We start from the raw sequence: 25,827 nt of genomic DNA on the forward strand, positions 1-25,827 counted from the left end.
TCACAGTCATTAAAGCAAGTTAAAATCAGTCAAAAGTATACACAACTCCCTAGTTAAATTGTAGACAAGTTTGAGCAAGAGTGAAAACTGAGCAAAATGGCACAGTGAAAACCAAACACCAATGGCACTCTAGCAATTTCTCACAAGGGAGGGAAAGCACAAGTTATACAGGAATATCTTCTTACACACCCTAGCAACACTTCCCATAAATTTGTGAACAAGTTTAGGCAAAGCAGTACTTTAGCATGTATAATACTTAAATGAAAACCAAGCAAAATGGCACTTCACAAGTTTTAAAAGTGGGAAGAAAAAGGTGGTTATAAGAAGTAGGTGCACCAACACAGTTCTAGTTGAGAAGCAATCTAGAGAAGGCAGTTCTAACAAATTTAGCCAGAGTCAATATGCCTGTGCCAGAGTCAGTGGTACAGGGCAAAGGGCCCAGGAGCAAAATGTTCTTGTAGCTGCAGTCAAGTCTTTGGTTAACGATTTGAAAAGGTGGATACAGAAGGTGAAAGACAATGTTAGAGGATAGGGGCGGCCAACCCAACAGGTAGGTAAAGGATTTAAAACACCTTTTAGCACTACCACGCGAAAAGGGCGGCCTGGTGGAACAATGTACCTTGAAATGTAGACGAGGCTCCTGCGGTGGCGGTTGTTCCTGGCAGATCCTGCAGTTCAGGTGATCCAGCAGTGGAAGAGGGACTCTCGTCGTGGAGGAAGGTTCGAGTTACTGCACTGCCCACGGATGAAACCAGCCGCTGTGCTGCCCAACAAATAAAAGGTACGCTCCTTTAAATCTCGGTCTGGGTGGACGGGTGTCTGGCTATCCGGTCTCCGAGTATAGGGTACTGGCGATTCGACCAAGGCAGGTCCATAAAGGCGATTGGCAAACTGGTTGGCCCCACCAGCTCAAGGGAAGAAGGATCTTGCAGATGAAGATCTTCTCTCGACGTGTGAAGAAAAGTGGTGAGACGCTGCAGCAGGGCTTCACCGGTGGTTCAGTCATTACAGATGTCTTTGGCTCCTCTCCTCTTCGGCTCCTTAGTTCCAGTGGTGACGTCTTGCTCTTCCAGTCCTCAGGACCCTGCTTTTATGCAAAAAGATCCCCATTCATGCAGTCTAGTTGTCACTCACACATTAGAGTGGTCATCCTGGCAAGAGACCCTCCAGCCTATCAGGGCAGAGTTCGACATGGGTTGCTGAAGCAACCCTGTCCAGGGGTCCTACTCCCCCTCCTACACAATGGATCCGCCCCAGACTCGGTGGCGCCGAAAAGGAGGGCTTCTTGGCAGAAGCCCGCCAAACGTACCAACAAAGTATCCCCGACCTGGGTTAGGAGTTTAGAGAAAGACACGAGAAAGAAGTTATATTAAAGTTTTGGCAAATAAAACCTACCGGAGTTAAGTTAATATTAAAATAAACCTGCGTATGTTAGAGGCTGTCAGTAAATGTCGTAGCCTCGAACAGTGGGAAAATCCCATAGGGAAATATTTGCTGTTGAATATTTTTGGTAGTAACCACTGCCACCAGCCAGAAACTTTTGAGAGAGGGACTGCACGGTACTCTCTCGAAAATGAACATAAGGGAAAACCTATTTATCCTTGCCAGTACCTCCATAGTAAGATGGGTTGTACTGGTTTTGTTCATAAAGATTGACTAGTAAAGTCATTGGGGATTTTACATGCCCTGGGAGACAGTAGTCAGTCCCAGGGTATGGAGTCTATGTTTGGGGGTCACTACGACACCCCTGTGTCACTTCACGGAGAGTGCTGTGTAACACATGTGGCTAAAGATGGTCCCTATGTTGGTGAAATAAACCCCTAGACATTAAACACAAAAAATAGCCTAGAACACACATAGCAAATATGCCTAAGAGTGGGAAAAAGAGTCACACTCTTAGTAGGAGAAAAGAAACAAATCCTTCAAATCCAGCAAAGCTGCTGGGGGACTCTATAGGTAAGGGAAATTAGCCATAAAATGAGAATTCTCCCTAACAGATGCTTCAAAGCAAAAATCCGCTGAGGGCAAAAGGTCTGCGGTGGAGAAATTGCCAGAGAGGAGGAAGAAACGGTCAAAAAAGCCCAGTAAAAATGTCCCATTCGATGAGTGTGACTCTCGACATTAGTCTTCTTCATCCAAGAAGTTGTAGAGGAGTCGACGTCACTCACCCACAGACTTGTCACTGAATAGGCAAGTACTGCTTCAGCAGAAAAGTGTTAAGTGTTAAAATACGGCACGACTTCAAGAAAGCAGGAGCGTCCATTCCAGCCAGGAAGATGACCATCAAGCCCACCGCGCACTGGAAAACCACCAGGTTTTCAGATCACCAACCGCCTGTGCACGTAGAATCCAGGAGCGGTGAAAATGTCAACAAGAATTCAAGAGCTGTCGACGCCACTGACGTCCTTGTCTGCTGCCGCAGTCTTCGACATCTCATCTGCTCTGCTGGTGTCTGCCTCGAAGGGCCTCTTAGCGTCGATAGTAGTTTGTCCTGAACTCAAAAAGGGACTTAGTCTTCCTTCGAGAGCATCTTCAATGAAGATGGTGTCACAGTTCTTTTTGGGTTCGAGCCCAGGGGCTTCCCTCAACAGCCTGAGGAATTTCAAGCTGAAGAAAAGAAGATGGCTGATCTGGCTTCCATTTTAAAGGGTGCAAGTGGTCTTGATACCTCCTCTGAAGTGGTTACCCCCAGCTGATCCTCAATCCCATCATAGTGTGGCATATAGTCGGATGATGTCCAAGGTGACTGATGCCATTGTCTGGGGCCCCCTTGTAAGGGAAATAGTGGAGTGTGACATTAGACATTTTGGAGAAGGGAAAGCATGTTGTGATTGGACTCCCTTTCCACAATTCCATAATGAAATCCTTTTTTGGAGATTTGAAAAACTCCCTGCTCGGTGCCGGCTGTTTGTAAGGATTTTACAAGGAAGTACAAGCCAGCTCCCTCCGATCTGCAGTTCCTCACCAGACATCTCACACATGACAGCCTGATGGTACAAGCAGCTACAGTTGATATGATATGATATGATAGTCTATTTATATAGCGCCAATACACAATTTGTTTCAAAGCGCTTCAAGGCAAGGGAGGGCCCAAGGGAACATACAATGACATTCTTACAGGCCATGAACAGTAAGGATGTGAAATTAACTATCATACTCGGCCTGACGACATTTCTGGTAAAGCTGGAGAAAGACAAAAGGCAAGGGAGAGGGGTGCAGAAAGGGAGGGGAGGAACAAAACAAGTGACTATCATACTAGGCCTGACGACATAAGGGGAGGAGACTGACGAGGTTGCTATCATACTAGGTCCAGGGACAAAACTGATAGAGTAAGTGCATAGAAGAAAGTAAGGGGAGGAAGGGAGGAGATAGTAAAAGGGAGAAAGGAAGAGGAGAGAACAGAGAATAGGCAGTCAAAAAGAGTAGAGAAGCAATAGGGGAGAGTGAATACAATTGCAGAAGTCAGTAGTAACATATAATGTTGCAAGCCAGGATACAAGATGAAGCTTTCTATAGGCTGACCTAAGGGAGGGAGGGGGGTAGTCCCTTTCAGCGTGTAGCTGGAAGGGATGTTCTGGATGGTTGGGTGGTTCAAGCTCAGGAGTGTGTTTTTTTTTTTTATTTTTATTTTATTTCTTTACTTGACTATAGGTTTAGGTAGTATTGTGTCTTGTGAATTCATTGCAAGGATTGGGAAATGGGATCTAGCAATGTCTTACACTTATCAGAGGAATTTCAGAGTGGTATCTTGGAATGTGAATGGTGCACATTGTGGTGTCAAGAGGAAGGTGATTTTGAGTAAACTAGGGGAGATGGGGGTGGATGTCGCGATGCTTCAGGAGACTCATTTGTTAGATGCGGATATAGATAAGTGGAAAAAGGAGTGGGTTGGTGATATTTATGGTTCATCGTTCACTACTGGTTCTAGGGGTGTGTGTATTCCTTTTAGGAAGAATCTCCAGATCACTGGGGTGAAGTGTGTGAAGGATGGGGATGGAAGGATAGTATGTGTCACTGCACATATTCAGGATGCTCAGTATTGTTTCTACAATATATATGCTCCGAATGGGGGTGATGGTAGTTTTTTTGTAGCTTTAACGCAAATGTTGCAGAATGTAAATGCGATTAATGTGATTTTGGGAGGGGACTTCAATGTGGTTTTAGAACCTGGACTTGATAAAAGTGTGGGGGGTGTGGACAATGCCAACGCTCTGAAAAGAACAGCATTAAAGAGACTAATTGATGAATGGAACCTCACAGATGTTTGGAGATTGCAAAACCCTTCTACGAGACAATATACTTTCTTCTCTGCAAGGCATAATGCTTATTCGAGAATTGACCTCTTTATGACCTCTGGCCTCTGTACACAATCATTCCAAAGGGGTAACATCGGATCACTACTTGTTTCGGACCATGCTCCAATCTCCATAGACTTGCGATTGACCTTCCCGGTTCCTAGGTCTAACACCTGGCGGATGAATGTCTCCCTCTTGGACGACGATGAAATTGTGGACAAAATTGTTCAAGAGGCGAGATTCTTTATATCTGTGAATTGGACTGGTGAAGTCAGGGTGGAGTTTGTGTGGGAAGCCTTCAAATCATATATGCGAGGATTGTTGATTGGTTTGTCCAGCAAAAAAAAAAATGAGAGATGCAGAAGTGAAAAAGCTTATTGTGGACATTCAGGATCTTGAGAGAAATAATATGCAAAACTTTTCAGATGAGACTATTAAAATATTGAAGCAGAAAAGGAGACGATTGGAAGATTTGTATTCTTCGAAGGCTGAGTGGTTGCTTTTTAGAACCAAAAGCAACTACTATGAAAAAGGAGAAAAATGTGATCGACTTCTGGCACATCGGTTGAGGGTTATGGACAGTGGCATATCTGTCAATGCAGTGGAAAGACAGGATGGGTTGGTGACTTTTGATCCTGTGGAGATTAATGCGGCATTTCTGTTGTATTATAAAACCCTGTACTCTTCAGAGATCAACTTATCTGAGCGTACAATTGGTCAATTCATTGATGACTGCCATCTGAAGAAAGTGAGTTTAGAGTCCTTGGAGTGTATGGAAAGAGATTTGAACATGGAGGATCTCAGGTTGGCTGCTTATGCGCTGAATTCTGGGAAGTGTCCAGGCCCGGATGGGCTACCAGCTGAACTTTTTAAAATGTTCCCAGAAGAGGTGTTTGCTTTGATGCTAGAGATGCTGCGCGCCTCTTTGAGGAATGGGTGCCTTCCAAGTTCAACAAGACATGCTTCAATCTCCGTTTTTCTGAAGGAGGGACGATCACCAGTGAAAACTGGCAGCTATAGGCCGATCAGTTTATTGAACACGGACAACAAGATTTTCGCCAAGGCGTTCGCTTTGAGGATTGAGAATGCGCTGATAGATATCATAGATGTAGGCCAATCTGGATTTGTAAAAGGCAGACATGTTTCAGAAAATGTGAGAAGATTGTTGCTGACACTGTATGAAAGCAAAGAACACCATAATGATGTGGTGACGTTGTCCTTGGATGCTGAGAAAGCTTTCGACCGTATTGAATGGACATATCGTTTAAGTACATTGAAAGGCTTTGGTTTTGGAGATACCATGATCGGATGGATAAGACTGCTGTATTCCCGGCCGACTGCTTGTGTTCGGACTAATGGCATGGACTCGGGCATTTTTGAACTTGGGAGAGGGACGAGGCAAGGCTGTCCACTGTCGCCAATTCTGTTTGTGATCGCCATGGAATTGCTGGCTGTGAGGATAAGAGAAGAGGATAGAATTGAGGGCGTACGCTTTGGTGCAGCCTCCCAGAAAGTTTGGTTGTATGCGGATGACATGCTGGTGGTGGTTCAGAATGTGGAGAGCTCCATTCCTGTGCTGATGGAGTTGATCGATGTGTTCAACAAGGTTTCTGGATACAAGATCAATTGGACCAAGTCGGAAGCGCTGCCGGCATCAACCACTTGCACTGTTTTGAAGATGCAGGGTTTTCCCTTTAAGTGGTGTCCGAATAAGATGAGATACCTTGGGATTTGGCTAACGAATGATGTCTCGAAAATAATGGATGTCAATATTACACATGTGATTCAATCTTTGGAGGTGGACCTGAAGAGATGGAATGCACTTAAATTGAGTCTCTGGGGGAGAGTGAATGCCATCAAAATGACATCAACACCGCGAATCAACTATGTGCTCAGTGTGCTTCCCCTGGACGTAAAGAAGGGCCATTGGCGGAAAATTGAGAGTTTAATCCAGTCTTTTCTCTTGGAGAACAAACAGCCACGCCTCAGCTTGTGGAAATTGCAGCTGCCCCAAGACTGTGGAGGTTTGGGGGTTCCTGACTTTGAGAAATATCATTTGGCCTTTGGAGCCAGGCATCTGGTTCCATTTATTGAAGATTCGGAGGATGTTTGGACGCTGGCGGAATCAAGTAGTTCTTCTCCGTTGCCGCCTAGGGCCATACTGTCCACGGTGGATGGATCTGGTTATCGCTCATTTCCGCCGACAAGATTCCTGAGAACTTGTTGGATGGAACTATGGAAGAAAAGTAAGCGTAAGGTATGTGATAATGATTACATCCCTATCTGGTTGAATCCAGGTATTTTGCTGAATGGGAGGCCGCTATTGTGGTTGAACTGGCTCCTGAGTGGTGTACTATGGTTGAGTGATCTGATGGAAGACGGCAAATGGATCAGCTATAGAAGACTTTCACAAATTAAAGATCTCAGAGACTGTACAATGGGTGAATACAGAAAATTGAGAGGTTTGCTGCGGAACCAGAGAACTGTTGATGGCGGTGGTTGGCAGTTATGGCTACCTGAATATAAGACATTAGGTGGTATGGCGTCCAAAGTATATAGAAATCTGAGCCAACAGTACACGCCAGCAGAGGGGTTGTTAACTAAGTGGTCTGAGGTCCTTGGCTCTGATATGACTGTGGAGAGGTGGAGGTTTCTTTGTAAAAACGTAACTCTGACATCCATTAATCTTGGAGAACAATGCCGCCAAATCAAAATTCTTAATAGAGTGTTTTGGACTCCCCAGAGACTTTATGCGAGAGGGATGATTGTGGAGGTGTAAGCATGATGTCGGCTCCTTTGAACACTTGATCTGGGACTGTTAATGAACTGAGGACATTTTGGAGGAGTGTCACTGAGAAGATTAATGAGGTTCTATTACTGCAAGAGGATTTTGATTATAACACTATCATCTTGGGTGAGGATGATAAAGTGGAAGACATCACTTATCCACAGAAATGCTGGTTTTTTAGGGCTACAAATTCTGCGAAAAAAATTGTTTTGAGAAAATGGAAATGTGATGAGAGACCGACCTGTTCAGAATGGGTGGAGGACTTGAGGCAAGTGGCCAGAATTGAGAAGGTTATCCTTCGCAGGAACAAAAAGTTGAAATTGTTTGATATGTGGGGTGGGTTTTTGGATGATATGTGATAATAAGTTGGTCTGTTTTGCTTTTTAGATTCTGTGAAGGTTGGGGGTGATTATGGGGTGTGGATTCTATGCAATGAGTTTGTTGCTTGTATGTTTTCTATAAAATTCAATAAACTTAATAATAAAAAAAAAATGAAGATCGGAACAGCATGATTCAGGGCCACCATGAGTACAAGATGCAAAGGAAGTCCAGCATGAGAGTTGAGAAAGGGTGACGCACCATGAATGAATGAAGTCCATAAAAGTCAAATCCAGCATTGGCCACAAGACGGTGAAACCAGAATGTATCAGGACAGACTCCTGCAGAAGTATCCTGGAGGGGTGCTGAAGGCAGGGGGAGCAGGGTAGACGAATCCAGCAAAACAGGCAACACCTGTGTGCGAGAATGGAGGGGGGCACAAGGGGACATCACAGGCGGACCAGAGGGGATGGGGGATGGCCTGTTGGCACAGAAGGAGTAAACACTTGTTGGTGCATGCTTACCTGCTGTCTGAGCAGGGGGTCAGGCCCTGTGTCCTCCTGGTCTGAACAGGAATTTCCCTTTTCTTCGTCTGCCCTTTTCTTCGTCTGCCCTTTTCTTCGGATGCCTGGGCAAGAGATGCCCTTGATCTAAGAGTTAAGAGAAGGAAGGAAGAGGCAGGGCTAAGAAGGTGGGTGGTGTTTAGGCCAGGTGACCTAAATCCACTTGCACATGCTCCCCATCTGCCCAAGGAAAAGAGGCTGGAGGGCTCCTTAAGTAGGGAAAAAGAACGGCAACCAGGAAGGCACGAGGCAGGCGGGGCTTGCTAAATTGGGAAAAAGAGCAGCAACCAGGAAGGCACCAGGTGGGCGGGGCTTAGGTCAGGTGACCTAGATCTACTTGCACCTGCTCCCCATCTGCAAAGGAAAAGAGGCTGGAGGGCTCCTTAAGTAGGGAAAAAGAGCGGCAACCACGAAGGTACCAGGCGGGCGGGGCTTGCTAAGTGGGGAAAAAGAGCAGCAACCTGGAAGGCACCAGGTGGGTGGGGTTTAGGCCGGCTGACCTAGATCCACCTGCACCTGCTCCCCATCTGCAAAGGAAAAGAGGCTGGAGGGATCCTTAAGTATAGAAAACGGATGGCAACCTGGAAGGCACTAGGTGGGCGGGGTTTAGGCCAGGTGTCCTAGATCGACTTGCGCTATGGCAAGCTCCTAGCCTGGAGAAGTTGCTGGCATGTCCAAAAGGGAAAATTAGTTGTTGCCCATCAAGGTCAGATAAGATTCTCTAGACCTTCAAAGGGTAGAGGTAATAAAACAGCACAGACCAATTCTGCATCTGTCTGTCCCTGCCGCGAAATCTCTTTGAGGCCTTCTGCCATTCCACTCTGGTAGGGGGGCGTCTGTACCAACATTTTCCAGAGTGGTGCAGTACTTTCACAGATGCATGGGCACAGAAGGTGGTTTTTCAGGAATACTGCCTCCCCTTTTTAAAGCGTTTACCAGACTGCCCACCCCACCCGTCCTTCTAGAGAAGTTTCTATTCTTGATCCACTGCACAAGGTTTCCTCTCTTCTGTAGAAGGGTGCCATATAACGGATACAAGTAGAGGACAGGACAGGAGAGAAAAGGAACAGAGGGTGGTACTCACTTTATTTTTTGACCCGAAAAAGGGCAGAGTTCTACTACCAATCTTGAACCTGAGACACTTGAACACGTTTCTCAGGAAGGACAAGTTCAAGATGGTTAGACTCTCAGATCCTCCAGGCCTTGGAAATTCTGGATTGGTTTGTGTCACTCGACCTACAGGATGTTCATTTTTATGTGCCAATTCAACCAAAGCACAGGTAGTACCTGAGGTTTGGTAAAAGGCAATACTCATTACCAGATTCTAGTACTGCTTTTCAGGCTTACCAATGCCCAAGGATTCTCACCAAACTGGGTGATAGTGGCAGCCAGTCCCAGGAAAGGGAGGGGGAGTGGGTTTCACGTCTTTCCCTACCTGAACAATTGGTTATTCAGGGCACAGTCTCAGTGTCAAGTACTGATTGATTCACCTGAATCCCACCTGCCACCTTCTCTACAGACCTCAATTTAATGACGTCTCAACTGATACCTTCTCAAACGCTCCAGATCATCCGAGTCCTCCTGAGGACATAGCTCTACACATCCAACAGATGTTCACCTGATTTCAAAACGCCCAATATCCTCCAGGTCTAAACTTCCTACGGTTGCTCGGTCTCATGGCATCCTGCATTTCTCTGGTGCCAGAGGCCCGGTTGAGATTAGATCGCATTAAAGGGCCCTCAGATCTCAGTGGTCACATTTCTCAGGCAATATGAAGGACTTGATTCAAGTCCCAAACAGTCACACAGGATCTCCTGTCATGGACTGGCAGGGAGAATGTGATGGCAGGAGAACTGTTTTGACAACCGTGGCCGGAAGTGTTGGTTGTTACGAATGTGTCACTGAGAGGCTGGGGTGCTCACCAGAACAAGCTGATTGTGAGTGGGGTGTGGTCTCTGGCAGAGACAGGATTACACATAAACCTATTAGAGCTGAGGGCAGACTGTCTTGATCATTGGTCATAACTAACAGCGCAGTGGCCATGCACTACATCATCAAGAGACGCAGTGTAGGATCACTCCCCTTGTGCAGAGGGGCATTGCTGCTCTGGTTCTTTGTTTTACACAACAAGATTTCCCTATCGGCAATGCACCTCAACGGAAAGGGCAATATGATGGACACCCTGAGCGGGCAGGGCTTACTCTCCATTGAGTGGGAGCTATGCCAGGAAGTTCTGGAGTTTTTCGCCCTCTGTTGAACCATCCAGCTTGGATCTGTTCATGTCCAGTGTGAACAGGAAATTGCAAACTCTTCTGGTCCAAGGAATTTCTCCTGAGAGGAGCACTGGGAGATGCATTCATGGTGGACTCTAACTTCCAGCTCCAGTATTCATTCCCACCGACTCACGTCATTCCTCATGTGATCACGAGGTTGAAGAGGTAAGGAGTAACCATGATCCTGATTGCCCCAGACTGGGCCAGGAGGATGTGGTACCCAGACCTTCTGGATATGGTCATCAGTCCTCCTCAGAGCCTTCCCCCGAGGCCTTCTTTCTCAGGTGAGGGGTCTGGTTCTTCACCCAAGCATACACACATTCAACCTACATGCCTGGTTTCTGAAAGGCTAAGTTTTACAGAAATTGGGATTTTCCAGACGACGTGATGGAGGTGTTGCTTTCGGCTACTGCTGCCATTGGAAAAATGCTCTGCAGCTGGTGCAGATCACAGGATGTGGGTCCCTTTCTATGTGACATCTCAATGGTGTTGTCTGTTCTGCTTCATCTGGCAAGACAAGGTCTTCAGGTTGCCACCATCAATGGCTATTAACCAGCGCGGTCTATTTGTAAGTGTATGCACATGCAGGGGTCTTATTTCACAATCTCTGGGCGGTCCTATTTTTAAAAGGCCTAACAAACACCTTCCCTCTGACTCCTTTTGTGGTGCCGGCAAGGGACTTGAACCTTGTAATATTATGTTGTTTATTGAGCGCGGGCTTTGCATCGAGAAGCAATGGAGCGCTTTCAAGGTATACAACAATACAGATGCTTAACGGAGCGTTTGTCAGAGATTTGAGCCGATGCATTTGTGCCCTTTTGAGAGTTTTTATGTGGAAGGATGGCCTTCTTAGTCACTAAGTGTTCGGCTCGAAGGGTAGGCGAATTACAGGCCTTGTTTTGCATGTCACCTTTTACGATTTTTACCAAAGATGGGGTAACTCTTAGGGTACGTCCTTTGATTCTTCTAAAGGTTGTATCTGAGTTTCATTTGTTGCAAACAATTTGTTTTCCAGCTTCCTGCCCATCTCCTTACCCATCTAAGGAGGAAGTAAGACTGCATAGAATCAACCCTAAATTTGGCTGTACTGTCCTGAAAATAGGAGTGACGAAGCAAACCATTTCCAGATGGATTGTGCTTTTCATCTCCGAATGTTGCACTAGATCAGGTAAGCAAATCCCTGAGGGCTTCGGGGCACACTTGAAAGCTGACATTCCCCACAATGAAATAACCAAATAAAAGACTAATGGACACACCCCAGTAGGGAATGAGACCAGGACTAATTGCAAGTTAGGTAAAAGACAAGTCTTTATATAAAGTTAAAATGGGGCATGCAGAGTACTCCGAGAGCGCTCTGCCCAAACAGAAAATACTCTTTACAAAAACACGTCAATTATGACGTGTACTATAGGGGATACAGTAAGTAGTGCTCATTGGACAAAGGGGGCTGGACATTACGCTTTGTGTAGGGGTGTTGCTCCAGGATTGGTCAGCTACGGACTTGTAACTTCTTGGAGCACGAGTGTCAGCTGGGCTCATCTGGGAGGGGTGCAGGGTCAAGTGATGTCCGCGTCGCTGTATTTCTTTGTCTAACTCTTTGCCCTTTTTGCCACATATATTTTAGTATCATACATACATTTCAATACACCATATTTATATATATCATCTAAGCATTTGACCTGAGCCACCAAGAATGAGGGTACATTGACCCAGGTGCCTTATCTAACACAGTATTTCAAAAACACATTAATCGAGCATCTCTTTGAATCTAACACAGGTGTTTTACTCGTGGTTAGTACAAGAAGAATATATGGCCGCATGGGATTAGTGATATGGGGGTGAAGTACAGTGGCACATGGGCGAGGGGCTTGCAGCTATTACATCAAAGAGGTGTGGGGTTAGAGGGCTTCTGGTCTGTATTTCTTTAGAAGGGGTCTGCTAGTGCAGAGGCAGGTTTGTGGAGGCGGATGGTTTTTCCAGGACCAGGCTCCAGCCTGGTCACACACAGGGCACTGATGTCAAAGGAAGAGGAGGGATACAGTGTTTAGCTCGCTACACTTTGTGCCCAAGCTTCCGTGAGAACAGGACAGCTGCAGAGACAGCAGAGGGGAGGAGGTAGGGGGGAGGGGGTTAGCATGCTGGCTGTGCATGGAGAGTGAACAGGAGAGGTGCAGGCTTGTATTTAGCGTTTACATGCGGCCTAGTAGAAAATGGAGTCAGTAGTTCACACAAAATGGAGTCTCGCGGCTCATAGTCCATGCACAGTTACGTGTCATTCAATGGCTACCTCACACTTTGGCCAGAAGTGTGCTGTCAACCTCGAAATGAGCATATCATGTGCGTCATTATGAATGAAGGGGGTCCTGGGGGACCTGGGAGACCCTTCCTCCCTTACGCACTCGACTAGGGGTGTGGAAACTACCTCGTCTGTACATAGAGGGGTGCCTGGTGCGGACTTCCATCCATGCTTTCACAAAACACTATTGCCTGGAATACTCTACCTGCCAATGAGTCTCATTTTGGCAGTGCTGTCCTCCAACTTGTTGTGACATAATTGCAGCAGAGTTCTCTCCTTCCCTCGTCTGTGATGTTTTTCTGCAGAGTCTATCTAAGTTGAGAAATCTGTGGGAGGACACAATCATTTAGAAGAACAAATTACTGACCCCTGGTAAAGTTCTTTCTGATGGATGTTCCTCCCACAGATTCCTCACTGTCATCCCAACCTTCATCCTATGGCACTATAATGACTCTTTTAACAATTTAAGGGTCTGTTCTGTTTTACTTTAATTCCTAACAGGTCTGTTTTGGGTGAAAAATGACAACTGATATCAAGAGGTGCTGTGCATGCTTTTTTTCTGATTTCCCGTCTGTTCCAGAAGCCAACGCAAGGATCTTGGACGCTGGGCCGCACACCAACCCCTGTTGGGAGAGAAAGTTTGGGAGTTCTGCAAAGCAGAACATATATCAAAGATGAGGAATCAGTCGGAACAACATCCATCACAAAGAGCGTTATCTGGGGTAAGTAATTTGTTGTTATCCCCTTTGGCCATGATCTTACCTGAATATTACAAAGCTGTGAAGTTCAGCATTCCGGTCCAAACTTGTGGCACCAAGAAGTGACTGTTTCACAGGTGGTTCCTTAAAAATCAACTGTGAATTAATAATATGCAGCAAGGTCCGAATATCGAGAAGATGACACATGTTGACTAGTATTTAACAAAGCACTGCTTCAAAAGAAAATGTTGACATCACCTGGACAAAAATAAAAGTTTGCCTTTTTTAATACGTTTTGTAAATTTTGAAAGTATTTCCTCTTTTCATTCTGGCATGGTCCAAAATTACAGTTGACCACTGTTTTTATGACTTGTTTCACAGGTCTTCTCAGTCCTCAAAGAAGGGATACATTGCAAAGATTGAGATCAGATATAGAAACTTTAACTGACGCATGGCTAGGAACTGCTTTAAAGTGTTTGCTACTCATACAATCGAGGTAAGAATGCTAGTTACAGAAGTTGTTTAAAATTCTTTTTACATTTAATCAGCCTTAGGACATGTACATGAAACAAGCAATGAAAAGATGGTACTAATGTTTATTTGACGGTTTCTGTGTACCGCATGATGTGGGGAATGATAGATAATTATGGTTTGAAAAGATGACTAAAACAAGTTTCTTTGCCCATTGTGGGTCATGGGGCACGGCTTGTGGCCAGAGAATGAAGATATGAGCTCTGGCCTAACCCCCAAACAATCTGCCAAAATCTATGCACAGAAAAAACATTAGATTAGAAAGCGAAGGCAAAATAATCACAGCTGCTGCAATTTCTTGACAAACTTCTATGGCATTTTAGATGAGAGTTCTGCCTCTCTCAAAATGCCATTTGCATCAGCTATCTGATCACTAGAGTGGAGCCTAAAAGCAGTATACTGTGGGGTGGGGGGGGGGTTAGACTGATGTGTGGGTAGTTGGATAGCCATGTCCTTTCGCAAGATTCTGGAGTGAGAGGCAAAGCCTTCTCGCCTCTCCTATCGAGTATCGTGGAGAAGCACAACTATAAGGAGGAAAGGTGGTGGATTGACGAGTGGAGGTGAGACATGGCATCGATTGGCTCCAGTGTGTTTGGGGCCCCGACCGGACTGAGGAAGCTTGCCGTTCACCATGAGATTCCCTGCCTCTGTGCTTGGACGTAGCACAAGGAACAGTTAATCTCTGACACCTCCAACCCCCCTATCCCCCAAACCGTGCCAGCTCTGGGTGAACAGACTCAGGAGGAGCAAGGCTGAGAGTTATACACTGGTAAGGGCAGGAGACTGAGCTTGGTGAACATCTGAGGATTATCTTTGCAGGGATATGAAGTCCCTGCTGGATGAAATTGTTTGGATACTTGGGTTTGAGCAGCCTTACCAAGACTATCGTACACAGATTCAGACTAGTTTTCAACTATTACTGATTGGATAGCTCATTTCAGGAGGCCAACATCCATAGAGGAGACTTTGGCAGGAGAGGGACTGCCCAAAGAAGTAATTTCCACCACTGCAGCATAGTACAGCAGTCACGAGTTTGCAACTGGTGGGGGTCATCGTATTGCATATCTGCTGTTGAAGTTTAAGGAGGAGCAAGTTGGGGCAGCTGCAAAGCCCTACCATTCATACACACAAGAAAATACATGTCCACAGAGCCCTTGCAAAAGCCACAGACCAGGGAGGAATAGATTTGAGTTTAACATTGGGCTTGGATCCTCAATAGACACTCTTGAGAGGATAGGCTATATGATCTTGTCTGTCTTAGATTGCATGTTGTGCCTTGCAATGTACACCCATATCTAATTAAAGGATGTGCCAGTTTGCACAGGTAACCATAAGGACACATTGGGGAGGAAGGATAGTTCAGCGGCAACACGTTTGTCTTGGAAGCAAGTCAACACACTGCAACACAAGTTCGAATCCCGATCCCGCTCTTAAAAACCACTCATTGGTATTAAGCTTGTTATAAAAGAACAATTATAATTGTATCGGATGAATAATTCACTTCACTCCATGAAGAACAATTGTATAATTTATTAATTCATTATTGGGATTTTGTACTGCACCAAACCGCCCCCATAGTGGTCTCAAAGTATGTGTCCTTGTTCAAGTCTTAAAGCTTAATGTGTCCTCTCCCAAGGATCACAAGACTTTAGTCTGTTTGAAGAAAATGGTGGCATACAAATAGACGAGGTAAAGAAAGGAGGGTAGTAAGAACGGAAGGGCGATTGAAATGTGTGCAAAAGAATGACTGGAGAGCTGAAAATAAAATTAATTGTAAATGTATAGTCTTGATGCATGAGTGGCTCGATGTTCTGCTGTCCGAAGTATGGTGTAGGTATGATTGACCATGTCATCCCTTTGATAGAGCGTGTGTTTTAAAAGGTCAAAAGATGTAGGTTGCAGACGACAAAGCCAAATATATATATAATATTGCTTACGTACAAGTACTATTGAAAAGGTATAAGGAGTAAGATGTGAAGGAGGGGTTGAGTCAGGTAAGTAAGTAGACATTTCATGATTTAATTCCCAGGTTGTATAAATATTTAAAGATCAAGAAAATGGACAGAGCAACATAATAGTAGCAGTCTTCAAGGAAAAAGCAGATATGAACATACCATAAAATAACACAATACATAAGAATCGCTCACACACAAGAACTATTAGCTATAGAAGTGTATATCCATGGACAGTTTCATATAGTTTCTTATAAAAAATATAATGTTAACTTCTAAATAAGGAAACCAGCAGAGTACAAATGCAAAGATTAAAATCAAAACAAATTAAAATGAAAGTAATCAAGTAGCAAATTGAAATGCTATGTAAATTAAAAGAAATAACTTGATAGGGACTTGTGCAGTAAAATGTACTTTGAAGTCAGTAGACAGAATGGGTCCCTTGATGGGTTTTGATAGGAGGGGTGGAGGGTGGTAATTAAGATCACACACTTAAAAGGAAAAGAGACAACATTTCAGCTTTTTTGAATGTGTATATCTGTTATCTGGAAAGAGTTCCAATACCTGGGAGCATACCCCACACATAAGCGTCCAGTGTCCACGGTCGCAATGACTACTTCGTCTGCAGACACAAGGCGTTCAGCATCTAGCAAAACTTCTACCCCTTCAGCGTCCACAAGCAGCTCGTCATCTACCCCCTAGACCTAAGACTCCACCACACCATCAACAACGGCCCTGTGAATGGCAGTCTCATCGACCATATCATCTGCATCGGCCACACCAACGATACCTTCTACAATTGCACCTGCTTCCACATTAACAACCTGTTCTGGTTGATATAAGCGTCCCTTGCTTATGCTGGCTCCATGTGTCCTACCAACTATTTCTGGTCCCTCTCGGGTATCTCCCGAAGAAATCCTGAAGCATATCGTCGACACATATTTTGAGGGTCTGGAAGGGATATTTTCCACAGAAGAGGAGGAATACCTCTCCTTCTCCAGCATGGGGTCTGGCATGGATTCACATGCTCATGAATATTCCCCGTCGTTAGGCTGGGAATCCTCTGTAAAGAAAAAATCAGTTTCAGTTCAATTTCTGAACTGGCTTTCTCCTAAAAACCTGTAAGTGACCTTAGGGACCACTACACACAATTAAGACTACAGGTGGCACTACAAGTTTTACCTTTGGTACAAGCCTGTACTACTATGTTAAAGTGGTAGCAGTAGCAGAGCAGCCAGGCTTATCTCAAGAGTATATGAGCAGTAGCGGAGATTACACAAAGGGACCACAATTACTGTGACTCAAGCAAACACTGACTGAAGGTTTCAGCTAAAAAATAGAAGTACATTTATTTGTAAACTGTTTGTTATCAACACAACACTTCTTATTCAAAACCACACGTAAAATATACTACAACTAACCAATTAACTTTGTACGCTATAACTTCAAGGTAACTACCCTAAGTTTGAGCGGACCGGTGTTGTGAAACAAAGACGTTACCGGGAATATACTTGCAATCGCTTTTTGACAGTTCGGTCTTACTAAAGAAACGCGTATCCGCGGCAAGAAATGTCACCGGGCAAAAACACACGTAGCACCTGAGAAACCTAGAGAGAGTTGGGGGCAAAAATCATAGGCAATACTTTTGTCAAGGCAGACAGAACCAGAGAACACTTTTAGACAGAAATTCAAGAGTCAATAGGCTGGAGCCAGTGTCAAGTGGAACCGGGTTCCTGTTGTCGAGGATCACACAGTCGGATAGTTCACGATTCAACGTAGCCAGGAGTACTTAGATATTGTCAACAGATTAAGCAAAAGTTATAAGAAGGAGGGAAGACAAGGGCAAGCCTTGAAGATGAAGAAAAGGGATTCACCCTAATTCCTCCACAGCAGGTGTTCCTGGTAGTTTCCTGCAGAACTGCGGTTCCTGGAGCTTTGGTATGAAGGAGGACGTCTGGAGGGGTCTGCACCACACAGGGCTGAAGCCGGCAGCAGCGACAGTGAATAAAAGGTGCGCTCCTTAAAAACAGGAGAGGCTCTTCAGATGGCTATCCGGACCATTACAGCAGTGTGCATCGATTTCGACCACGAAGAGGATCCTCTGGCTGTAGAGGATGAGCTGGTTATCCCCACCAGGCTCAAGGGAAGAAGACACTGGACTGGACGTTCTCGGGTCGTCAAAGGGTAGATAGTTTAGGACTGCAGCAGGGCTTCACCAGGTAGGGGTAGTTCCAGCAGCCGACTTCTTCTCTGCTTCTCTTCGGTTCCATGTAGTTCCAGTGGCGACTCTCACTTCTAGCCCAAGAGACCTACCTTTTATGCGAAAATCCCCCATTCAGACAGAGGGGCTGTCCATCGGCTCGGACAACCACCTCAGCCAATCATGGCAAAGTGTGACTTGGCTTTCCTAGGATACCCTGTGCAGGGGTGACTACACCCCTCCCTCACATTCAGCCCACCTAGACACCCAGGTGCCTAGAGGAGGGCTTCTTGGCAGAAGCCTGCCAAAAGACAGTGAACAGAGAAGGCAAACCCGGTTTGCAGCGCAAAGTAAAACCCAAGAAGGACTTTAACAAAAAGAAATGGCAAATAAACGCGACCGTAACCAAAAGAATAAGTATTTGGTCAAGCGGGTTTAAGTTCGAGGCTAATATAGTAGCCTGAAACAATACCACGTTTATATAGTATAATCGCGGTAGAAAAGTTAGGGTAGATATCACTGCCACCAGCCAAGTCTAAATGTGAAACAAAATGCTCTAGGAGGTAAAGATAAAAAGGGCTCAGGATTAACCCCTTCCAGTATACCATGTAAGATGGGGTGTACTGGATCTGTGGTTAAATGACTAGTTAATGGCAACTTTACCCTTTACTGGGGACAGTAGTCAGCCCCAGAAATGGAGTCGGTGGGAAGTCTAAAAGAGAACCCTGTGTCACTGCACTGAAGGTGCTGTGTACCACACAAAGGAAGGAGGCTACTGAAGTGGTATACTCCAGAGCCCACAATCGCAAAAACAGATGAAATATATATGGCAAAACACCGGTAAGAGTGGGAAAATTAACTCCAGAAATCCAGCAAAGCTGCTGAGGGACTCACTAGGTAAGGGAAATTAGCCATTGAATAAGAATTCTCCCTAACACAACCAATCACTGGTCTCTGGGTCATACCCTCCCTCCTACCCCTCTGCGGCTCTTCTCTTCGTCTTACTGCCACTGTACGTGCTACCAAATCTGAAGATGGCTGCAAGAGGAGGGGCTTAGGTAGAGGGCAGTCATTGGCTGGGGGCAGTATGACCCAGAGACCAGTGATTGGTTACTAGTAGAAAGACAGTTCAGAAACGAAACTGAAACTGATTTTTTCTTTACCGAGGATTCCCAGCCTGATGACGGGGAATATTCATGAGCATGTGAATCCATGCCAGACCCAAGCGGGAGAACAGTTACAGGTAAGTAACTTGTTCCTTTTCTGACGATGATTGGTGGAAATCCATGTTTAATGGGTCAGAGCGAAAACTCACGTTTGGGCTAGTAACATTCTTGAAAGACTTGAAAAGCCGCCTAGCCGAATTTGACCCCCCTTCCTAAATGGCAAACAAGTCGTTTAAGGTACCGTGTTACCCTTGATGTGACAATTACTGTACTTGACAGAAACTATGGTATTTGATGTCGTCATTTAGAGGATTTGTGTAGGCGTCTTCGCTGTGTTGCAATTCAGGTTTTTTTTTTGTACTTTACTGTTTTTTAAAGGTTTCTTTGAAACCAATAAAAAAAAATAAGAAAAACAGCGGATGAATTTGACAACTTAATCCCTACCGATGTGAACCTGATGGTCTGCCAGCCAGGAATTCCACCCGATGAGAATGGTACTTACTCTTACGTCCCGTCTCCTTTCCTCCATACTGCATGGGCATCCCTTCAAAGGGACCGGAGACAGTACCTTTTTCACCAGAAAAAAACCTTCTTCCCCTTTAAATTTAGAGACGCTTGGGGTGTGGTCCTGGGAGCATGCGCTGCCATGACTCTGCCCCCTGGCACCACACCTCAGTCCCCTTTTCCGCGTCGATAGGAACGGGTCGAATTCACCAGCGCTCCTGGGTTTGGCTTCGGTCATGTAATTCCATGCATGGATACTTCTCTTGTCTTCTTTTTTGTCTGTCTTATTATTTAGGTACTCTGTCCTCAGGCATCACGCTCCTCCCCGGCGCATCGACTTCACAGGGATCAGCAGGTGTCCATCCTGCAACAGGCTCTTCCCAACTTCCCCCACGCCCTCTGCCTACGTTGCCTTGGCCCAGACCACAGTTGGCAAGCTTGTCATCGAAATCGCTGAAGGACAGACTAGCCAGGTGGAGGGAGCTCTTCCAGAAGTCGCCTCCATAGGACCTCAGGAACTTTGTGAAACACTTAGCCAGGCCCAAGGTAGGGCCGCTATTGTCCATCGCACCCTGCAAAGGATACTCCTTCCCAATAGCTCTCCTGTGTGGGAGGGACCGTTCAGGTCCTTGTACCAGCACGTGCACCGACAATGCTGCAGCTACCAGCCTTTGGGCCAAGGGATACTTGGATCCTCCTCCTGGTGGTGGTGTTGTTCTACCGGATTGTCATCCGAGGAGCTCTGCCCTTGTACCGGCAATATGGCCGAGGGGCTACGGGCAAAAGTTATGGCGGGAAATTGCAGACTTCCTCCCCGAACTCCCTACACACAGCCAGTCACGTTCTAAGGCGGGACTCGGTGAGGCCAAGCTGGTAGCGCAGGACCTCATGGAATCCACCGTGGACCCACATTGACATCTCTGGCCGTGCCATCTGTATTGCCACGGACATAAGGACAGCCTGGCTCCGGGCAAAGAAATTCAACATGGATGTCCAGGAACGCATATTAAATCTTCTGTTCGAGGGAGGGGTACCTCTTCCACTCCTCCACAGACGAAGAGCTGGACAAGAAGAAAAACAGCTCACAAACTGCCAAGTCTTTATCCATCTTGACAAAAACCAACGACCAAGTCATACACCCAGTCACTGCAGCGCTCCAACAGGGGGTGTACATACGGAGGGATCCGCAGATTCCAGGAACAGAGATCCAGGCATCCTGACCGCTCACCGTCTCAGAACCGGTGCAAGCAACAAAAAGGGGGGGGCGAGTAAGGGCTTTTTCCAGTCCCCTCCTCTGTGCCAGCCTTCGAGGGAAAGAAGGCATGAAACGTCCCATCGGGGCCACGTGTCTTTAGTGGGGGGCAGGCTTGCTCTACATGTACATTTCTGGTGCCAGAATTTTTGCGGACCCCTGGATCCTCTCCGTAGTATCCACGGGGTACCGCCTACCCAGTATAAGCGAGACTGCATGTGCTCCCTGGATCTGAAAGACCCGTACCTACACATCCCTATTTGGCAGCCCCATCATTCTTTCCTTCGGTTCAGGATCATGGGCTACCCTTTTCAATACAAAGTCCTTCCTTTTGCCCTCAGCTTGGCCCTCAGAGTCTTTACCAGGCTCATGAATACAGTGGCTGCCTTCCTCAGAGCGCAGGGCCTCCACATCTACCCATACCTGGACGACTGGATCATTAAGGCTACATCTCCGTAAGCGGTTCACCACTCTTCCCATGCCCTTATGAACACGCTGCACGATCTGGGCTTCTTGCTCAATCTCAAGAAGTCGCAGCTGCAGCCCACGCAGACTCTGACATTCTTGGGTATTATCTGGGACACGTGCTCTGAGAAGATATTTCCGTCGGATGACAAGATCTCGGCCATGAAGAGGGCCACCGCCCACTTCCTCAGCAGAGGGTGACCTCGGCTTGGTGGTACCAGCATCTCCTGGGTCTCTTGGCGGTGGTCCTATTAGCTGTCCCACACATGAGGATGAGGAGGATTCAGCTGCACTTCGCGGCCTCATGGAACCAGGAGCGGGGCTCTCAATCCGAGAGGATCAACGTTCCTCCATCTCTCCACCTGGACCTCACATGGTGGTCCAGGGACTGCAACGTACAGACAGGCAAGCCCTTTCGTCTGCCCACCCTACAGGCCACCATCACCACGGACTCCAAGCTCGAGGGCTGGGGAGCCACCCTGGACCATCTCTCGGTCCACGGCACCTGGACTCGACAGGAGCAGGAATACTGCATGAATTGGTTAGAGCTGACCTCCATCTGGCTAGCGCTCAGAGCATTCCTACAACTTCTCAGGGGCAAGGTTGTCCTCATCCCGACAGACAACTCGACCAGCATGTACTACGTCAACAAGCAGGGAGGCACCAGACCCCCTCCTCTGTGCAGACTGGCAATCGGCATGTGGGAGTGGGCCCTCGAAAACGACATTACCTCACGGCAGTCAACTTCCCGGGGGAAGCCAACCTGGAGGCGGAAAGGCTCAGCGGGTTGGGAGCGGACAATTACGAATGGCAGCTAAACGACCTTGTCATTCAGGAGATCTTCAACAGGTGGAATCATCCCCAGGTGGATCTCTTTGCCACCTGGCACAACAAGAAGTGCCCTCAGTTTGCCTCCTGGCAGGGACAGGGCCCCGGCTTCTTGGGTGACGCATTTCGGCTTCAGAGGAACAGTATGAAGGCTTACGCCTTCCCGCCCACTCCGCTGATTGACAGAGTGATTTGCAAGATCAAGGAGTCTCGCCAACTCAACATCATTCTAATAGCTGCATGGTGGCCAGCCAAGCCATGGTTTTCAGAGCTGCTCAGCCTCTCGGAGGTGCCTCCGATTCACCTCCCGATAGGTTCAGCCCATCTTCTGGTGCAGCAATGGGGCAGGGCCATCCACCCCGCGCCACAGAAACTAACCCTCACAGTGTGGTACCTGAGCAGGTAATGCTGCAGCACCTCAGCCTCTCACAGGCTAATCTGGAAATCATACAGGGCGCAAGGAGCAAGGCTACCAGGCCATAGTATAAAAGTAAATGGACCAGATTCTGCCACTGGGAAGACTCTTAGAAACGCGACCCTCTGGCATGTTCTTTGGACGACGTGCTCTCTTTCTCTGCGCACCGTGGCCACTCGGGTGTGCAGGTGGACACCTGCTGTACGTACGGAGCAGCCATAGGGGCTAGCAGGAACTCGGAGGAGGGGGATCTTCTCCTCCTTCAATCCTATCGTCAAACATTTGAAGGAGCTTGCAAGGCTCTACTCGCCCGTCAAGACGCTGTACTCAGTGTGGAACCTCAACATAGTCTTGGGCGCCCTGGCTCACAAACCGTTTGAGCCAATGGCGTCCTCGGATATCAGGCTGGTCCCCATCAAGACGGCCTTGCTAGTCGGCCTCACCTCGGCGTAGAGTCAGGAAAATACAGGCGCTGGTTGCCTCGGAACGATATACGACCTTTCACACGGACAAAGTAGTCTTGCAGACACACCCGGCATTTCTGCCCAAGGTGCCGTCTGCTTTCCACTTGAACGAGTAAATAGTCCTTCCTACGTTCTTTCCTGATCCCAAGGACGAAGCACAGAGGGTGCTGCACTGCCTGGATGTCAGGCGTGCACTGAAATTTTTCTTGGACAGGACCAAGGGCTTCTGCAAATCGGACGCCCTGTTTGTCACTCAAGACCAGGCTATCGGGCCTCCATATTCCACTGGATGGTCTTGGCCATCAAGGAAGTGTACAAGGGCCAGCACAAACCGCTTCCAGCCAACATGCATGCCCACGGAGTCAGGAGTAAGGCAACAACCATCGCATTCCAGCGCCATGTCCCTTGGCAGGTCATAAGCAGGGGGCCACTTGGGCCACTCCCTCGGCGTTCTGCAAGAATTACTGTTTGGATGCCGGCTCTAGATATAATGCAGCTTTCGGACAGGCGGTTCTCAGGAACCTATTTGCTTAAGGAGGGTCTCCTCTCCACCCTGGGCTACATTCAGTTGTAATCGCCCATGCAGTATGGAGGAAAGGGGACGGGACGTAAGAGTAATTATAAGTTACTCACCGTAGGGACTAATGTACTCTTAGTCCCCTTTCCTCCATACGTCCCACCATCCTCCCCCCCCCTAATAATACAGGTGTCATTAGGCAATGTTAAATCCTATTGTTGACGCTTCAATGGGGACTGAGGTGTGGCGCCAGAGGGCGGAGTCAGGGCAGCGCATGCTCCCAGGGCCACACCCCTCGTGCCTCTAAATTTAAAGGGGAAGGGTTTTTCTGGTGAAAAATGTTCCCTCTCCCGTCCCTTGGAAGGGACGCCCATGCAGTATGGAGGAAAGGGCACTAAGAGTACGTTAGTCTCTACGGTGAGTAACTTATAATTTTCACACCATTATGTCTAAAGCATCAAAGGTATTCGATTTCCATGCACACCCCGGTCCAGAGTCTGTAGCTACTCGCAAGCACTCAGCTAACCCCTCTTGTAAAATGGATCGTGTCACTGCTGCCATTCCGATTAAGGCAGCCCAATCTTTGGCAATTCTGTTGGATTACAACAGGGAATTATGGTACAAGATGGGTCCCATTCCTGAATTCTTACCAGAAATTTAAAATTAACAGGGTCACAAACCTTCTAATGGTCACACTACAACATGTGCTAAGCCAGCTTCATCGTCGCTATGGGAAATTGTTGTGATTCACAGTATGTTAAGGATTTCAATCAGGCACACACCCAGGTCTCTTCTAGCATGTAGGGCGCAATGAAACCCTTATTTATTTGTGTCTATAAATTAAATATTCTGAATGATATACCACTCATATCACACCGTCTCAAAATACCCCCAGGTCACACTGAACCAAGAATCAGGCTAGTTTGTAAAGGAAAAGATTTATTTATTTTAATATTCAAATCACTCATACATTTATATATATATATATATATATATATATATATTTCTGAGGCTTGTGGAATCTGCTTAGATCACATGCTGTGCATAGGCCGACATCTAGTGGAAGCTGCGGAGTATTACAGTTTGTTTTTCGAAACTCGAAAATGGGCGTCGACACAGGCGTGCCAGTAATACTATCCCTAGTGTGACGTCCACTGTACCCAAGATCACTCACGCGTCTAGGGTCCTCAGATTGTTTTTTTCCACCATACTGGTCGGAAGCATCTTGCGGAGTCCCCTGGCCTTAGCCATACTTTTGCTAATTATTGAAGTTTAAAATTATTTATTGACATACTTCCCCACCCCAACCTCGACCCTCGACGACGGCTGGAGAAGACATCGACCGTCGGCTGCTGCACGACGGATCTGGGCCTCGGAAGGCCGCTGGCCTCGGCCCGGGCCTAGTATATATAGGTACACCTTATATATTTCCTACACTTACCAGCCCGCTGCCTCAAGGTGCGTATGGAGGGTACCCCTTTCCAATTCTGCCCCAAGTGCAACCGCAAATACCCTTGGGTCGACAGGCACGCCACGTGCAATCTCTGCTTGCCGAGGGACCACCCCGAAGCGAACTGCAGAGCGTGTAGTAGGTTTAAGCCTAAGACACTTAAGGACCGTTCGACAAAGCGTTGGGCCCACCACGCCAGGCAGGCGGCCATGGCGGCGGAGGGCACCTTCAGCAATGGCAGCGACGCCGTACTTTCGGACGGCGAGGGCATTACGGCGTCGAAAGACTGCCGAGCGCAGGTCCCCGACCTCGGAAGGTTGTCCGGCAGGGCGGCTATGGGGAAGACCCCCGGCGACGCAAGCGCTCCACACCCTACACACACAAAGCACACTAAGTCCAACCGAGACTCGACGACGTCGACTTCTCGGAAAGAGGCACAAATAGAACGGTCCGACTCGGTGTCCTCTGGGCGCTCTCGATCGAGATCGCCTCATGACGCAAGGCAATCATCCACTCTTGCCAAGAGTGCCTCGCTCCCTAGATTAACGGAAGTTCGATCGTCGGAAGACAAAGACGACTTCCACCCCCAGGCCGCGCTCCAGGAGACCGAGGCCGCAGTTAACACCAGCGAGGCCCCACGCTCGAAACACACAGATACCTCTCCCGACGCCAGGCGTCGAAAGTCTCTGGGGCCTCCAAGGGGCAGGGAAAACATTTTTCCACGCACGGGGAGGGGGGGAAACAGCGGAAAGCACAGCCTCCCACTCCTGTAAGACCATCCTTCCACCCTAAGCAGACAGACAAACATAAATCTACTGGGACATCAACATCCAGAAAGGGCACCCTTGATAA

At 47.1% G+C, this 25,827-nt stretch overlaps 1 protein-coding gene across 9 annotated transcripts in view; it reads left to right on the top strand.

Moving 5' to 3' along the window:
• The window catches only part of EYA3 (EYA transcriptional coactivator and phosphatase 3), a 2,553,793-nt gene that overhangs the window by 2,209,626 nt on the left and 318,340 nt on the right, over positions 1-25,827 (top strand). For all 9 annotated transcript variants that reach the window (XM_069623074.1, XM_069623072.1, XM_069623073.1 and 6 more), the window contains one exon: positions 13,613-13,727. In XM_069623074.1, coding sequence (XP_069479175.1) covers positions 13,613-13,727 — 115 coding nt within the window. The remainder of the gene's footprint in view (positions 1-13,612; positions 13,728-25,827) is intronic.

Source organism: Ambystoma mexicanum, chromosome 11 (assembly GCF_040938575.1).
Source record: "Ambystoma mexicanum isolate Mex_15411 chromosome 11, UKY_AmexF1_1, whole genome shotgun sequence".
NCBI classification, from domain to species: domain Eukaryota; kingdom Metazoa; phylum Chordata; class Amphibia; order Caudata; family Ambystomatidae; genus Ambystoma; species Ambystoma mexicanum.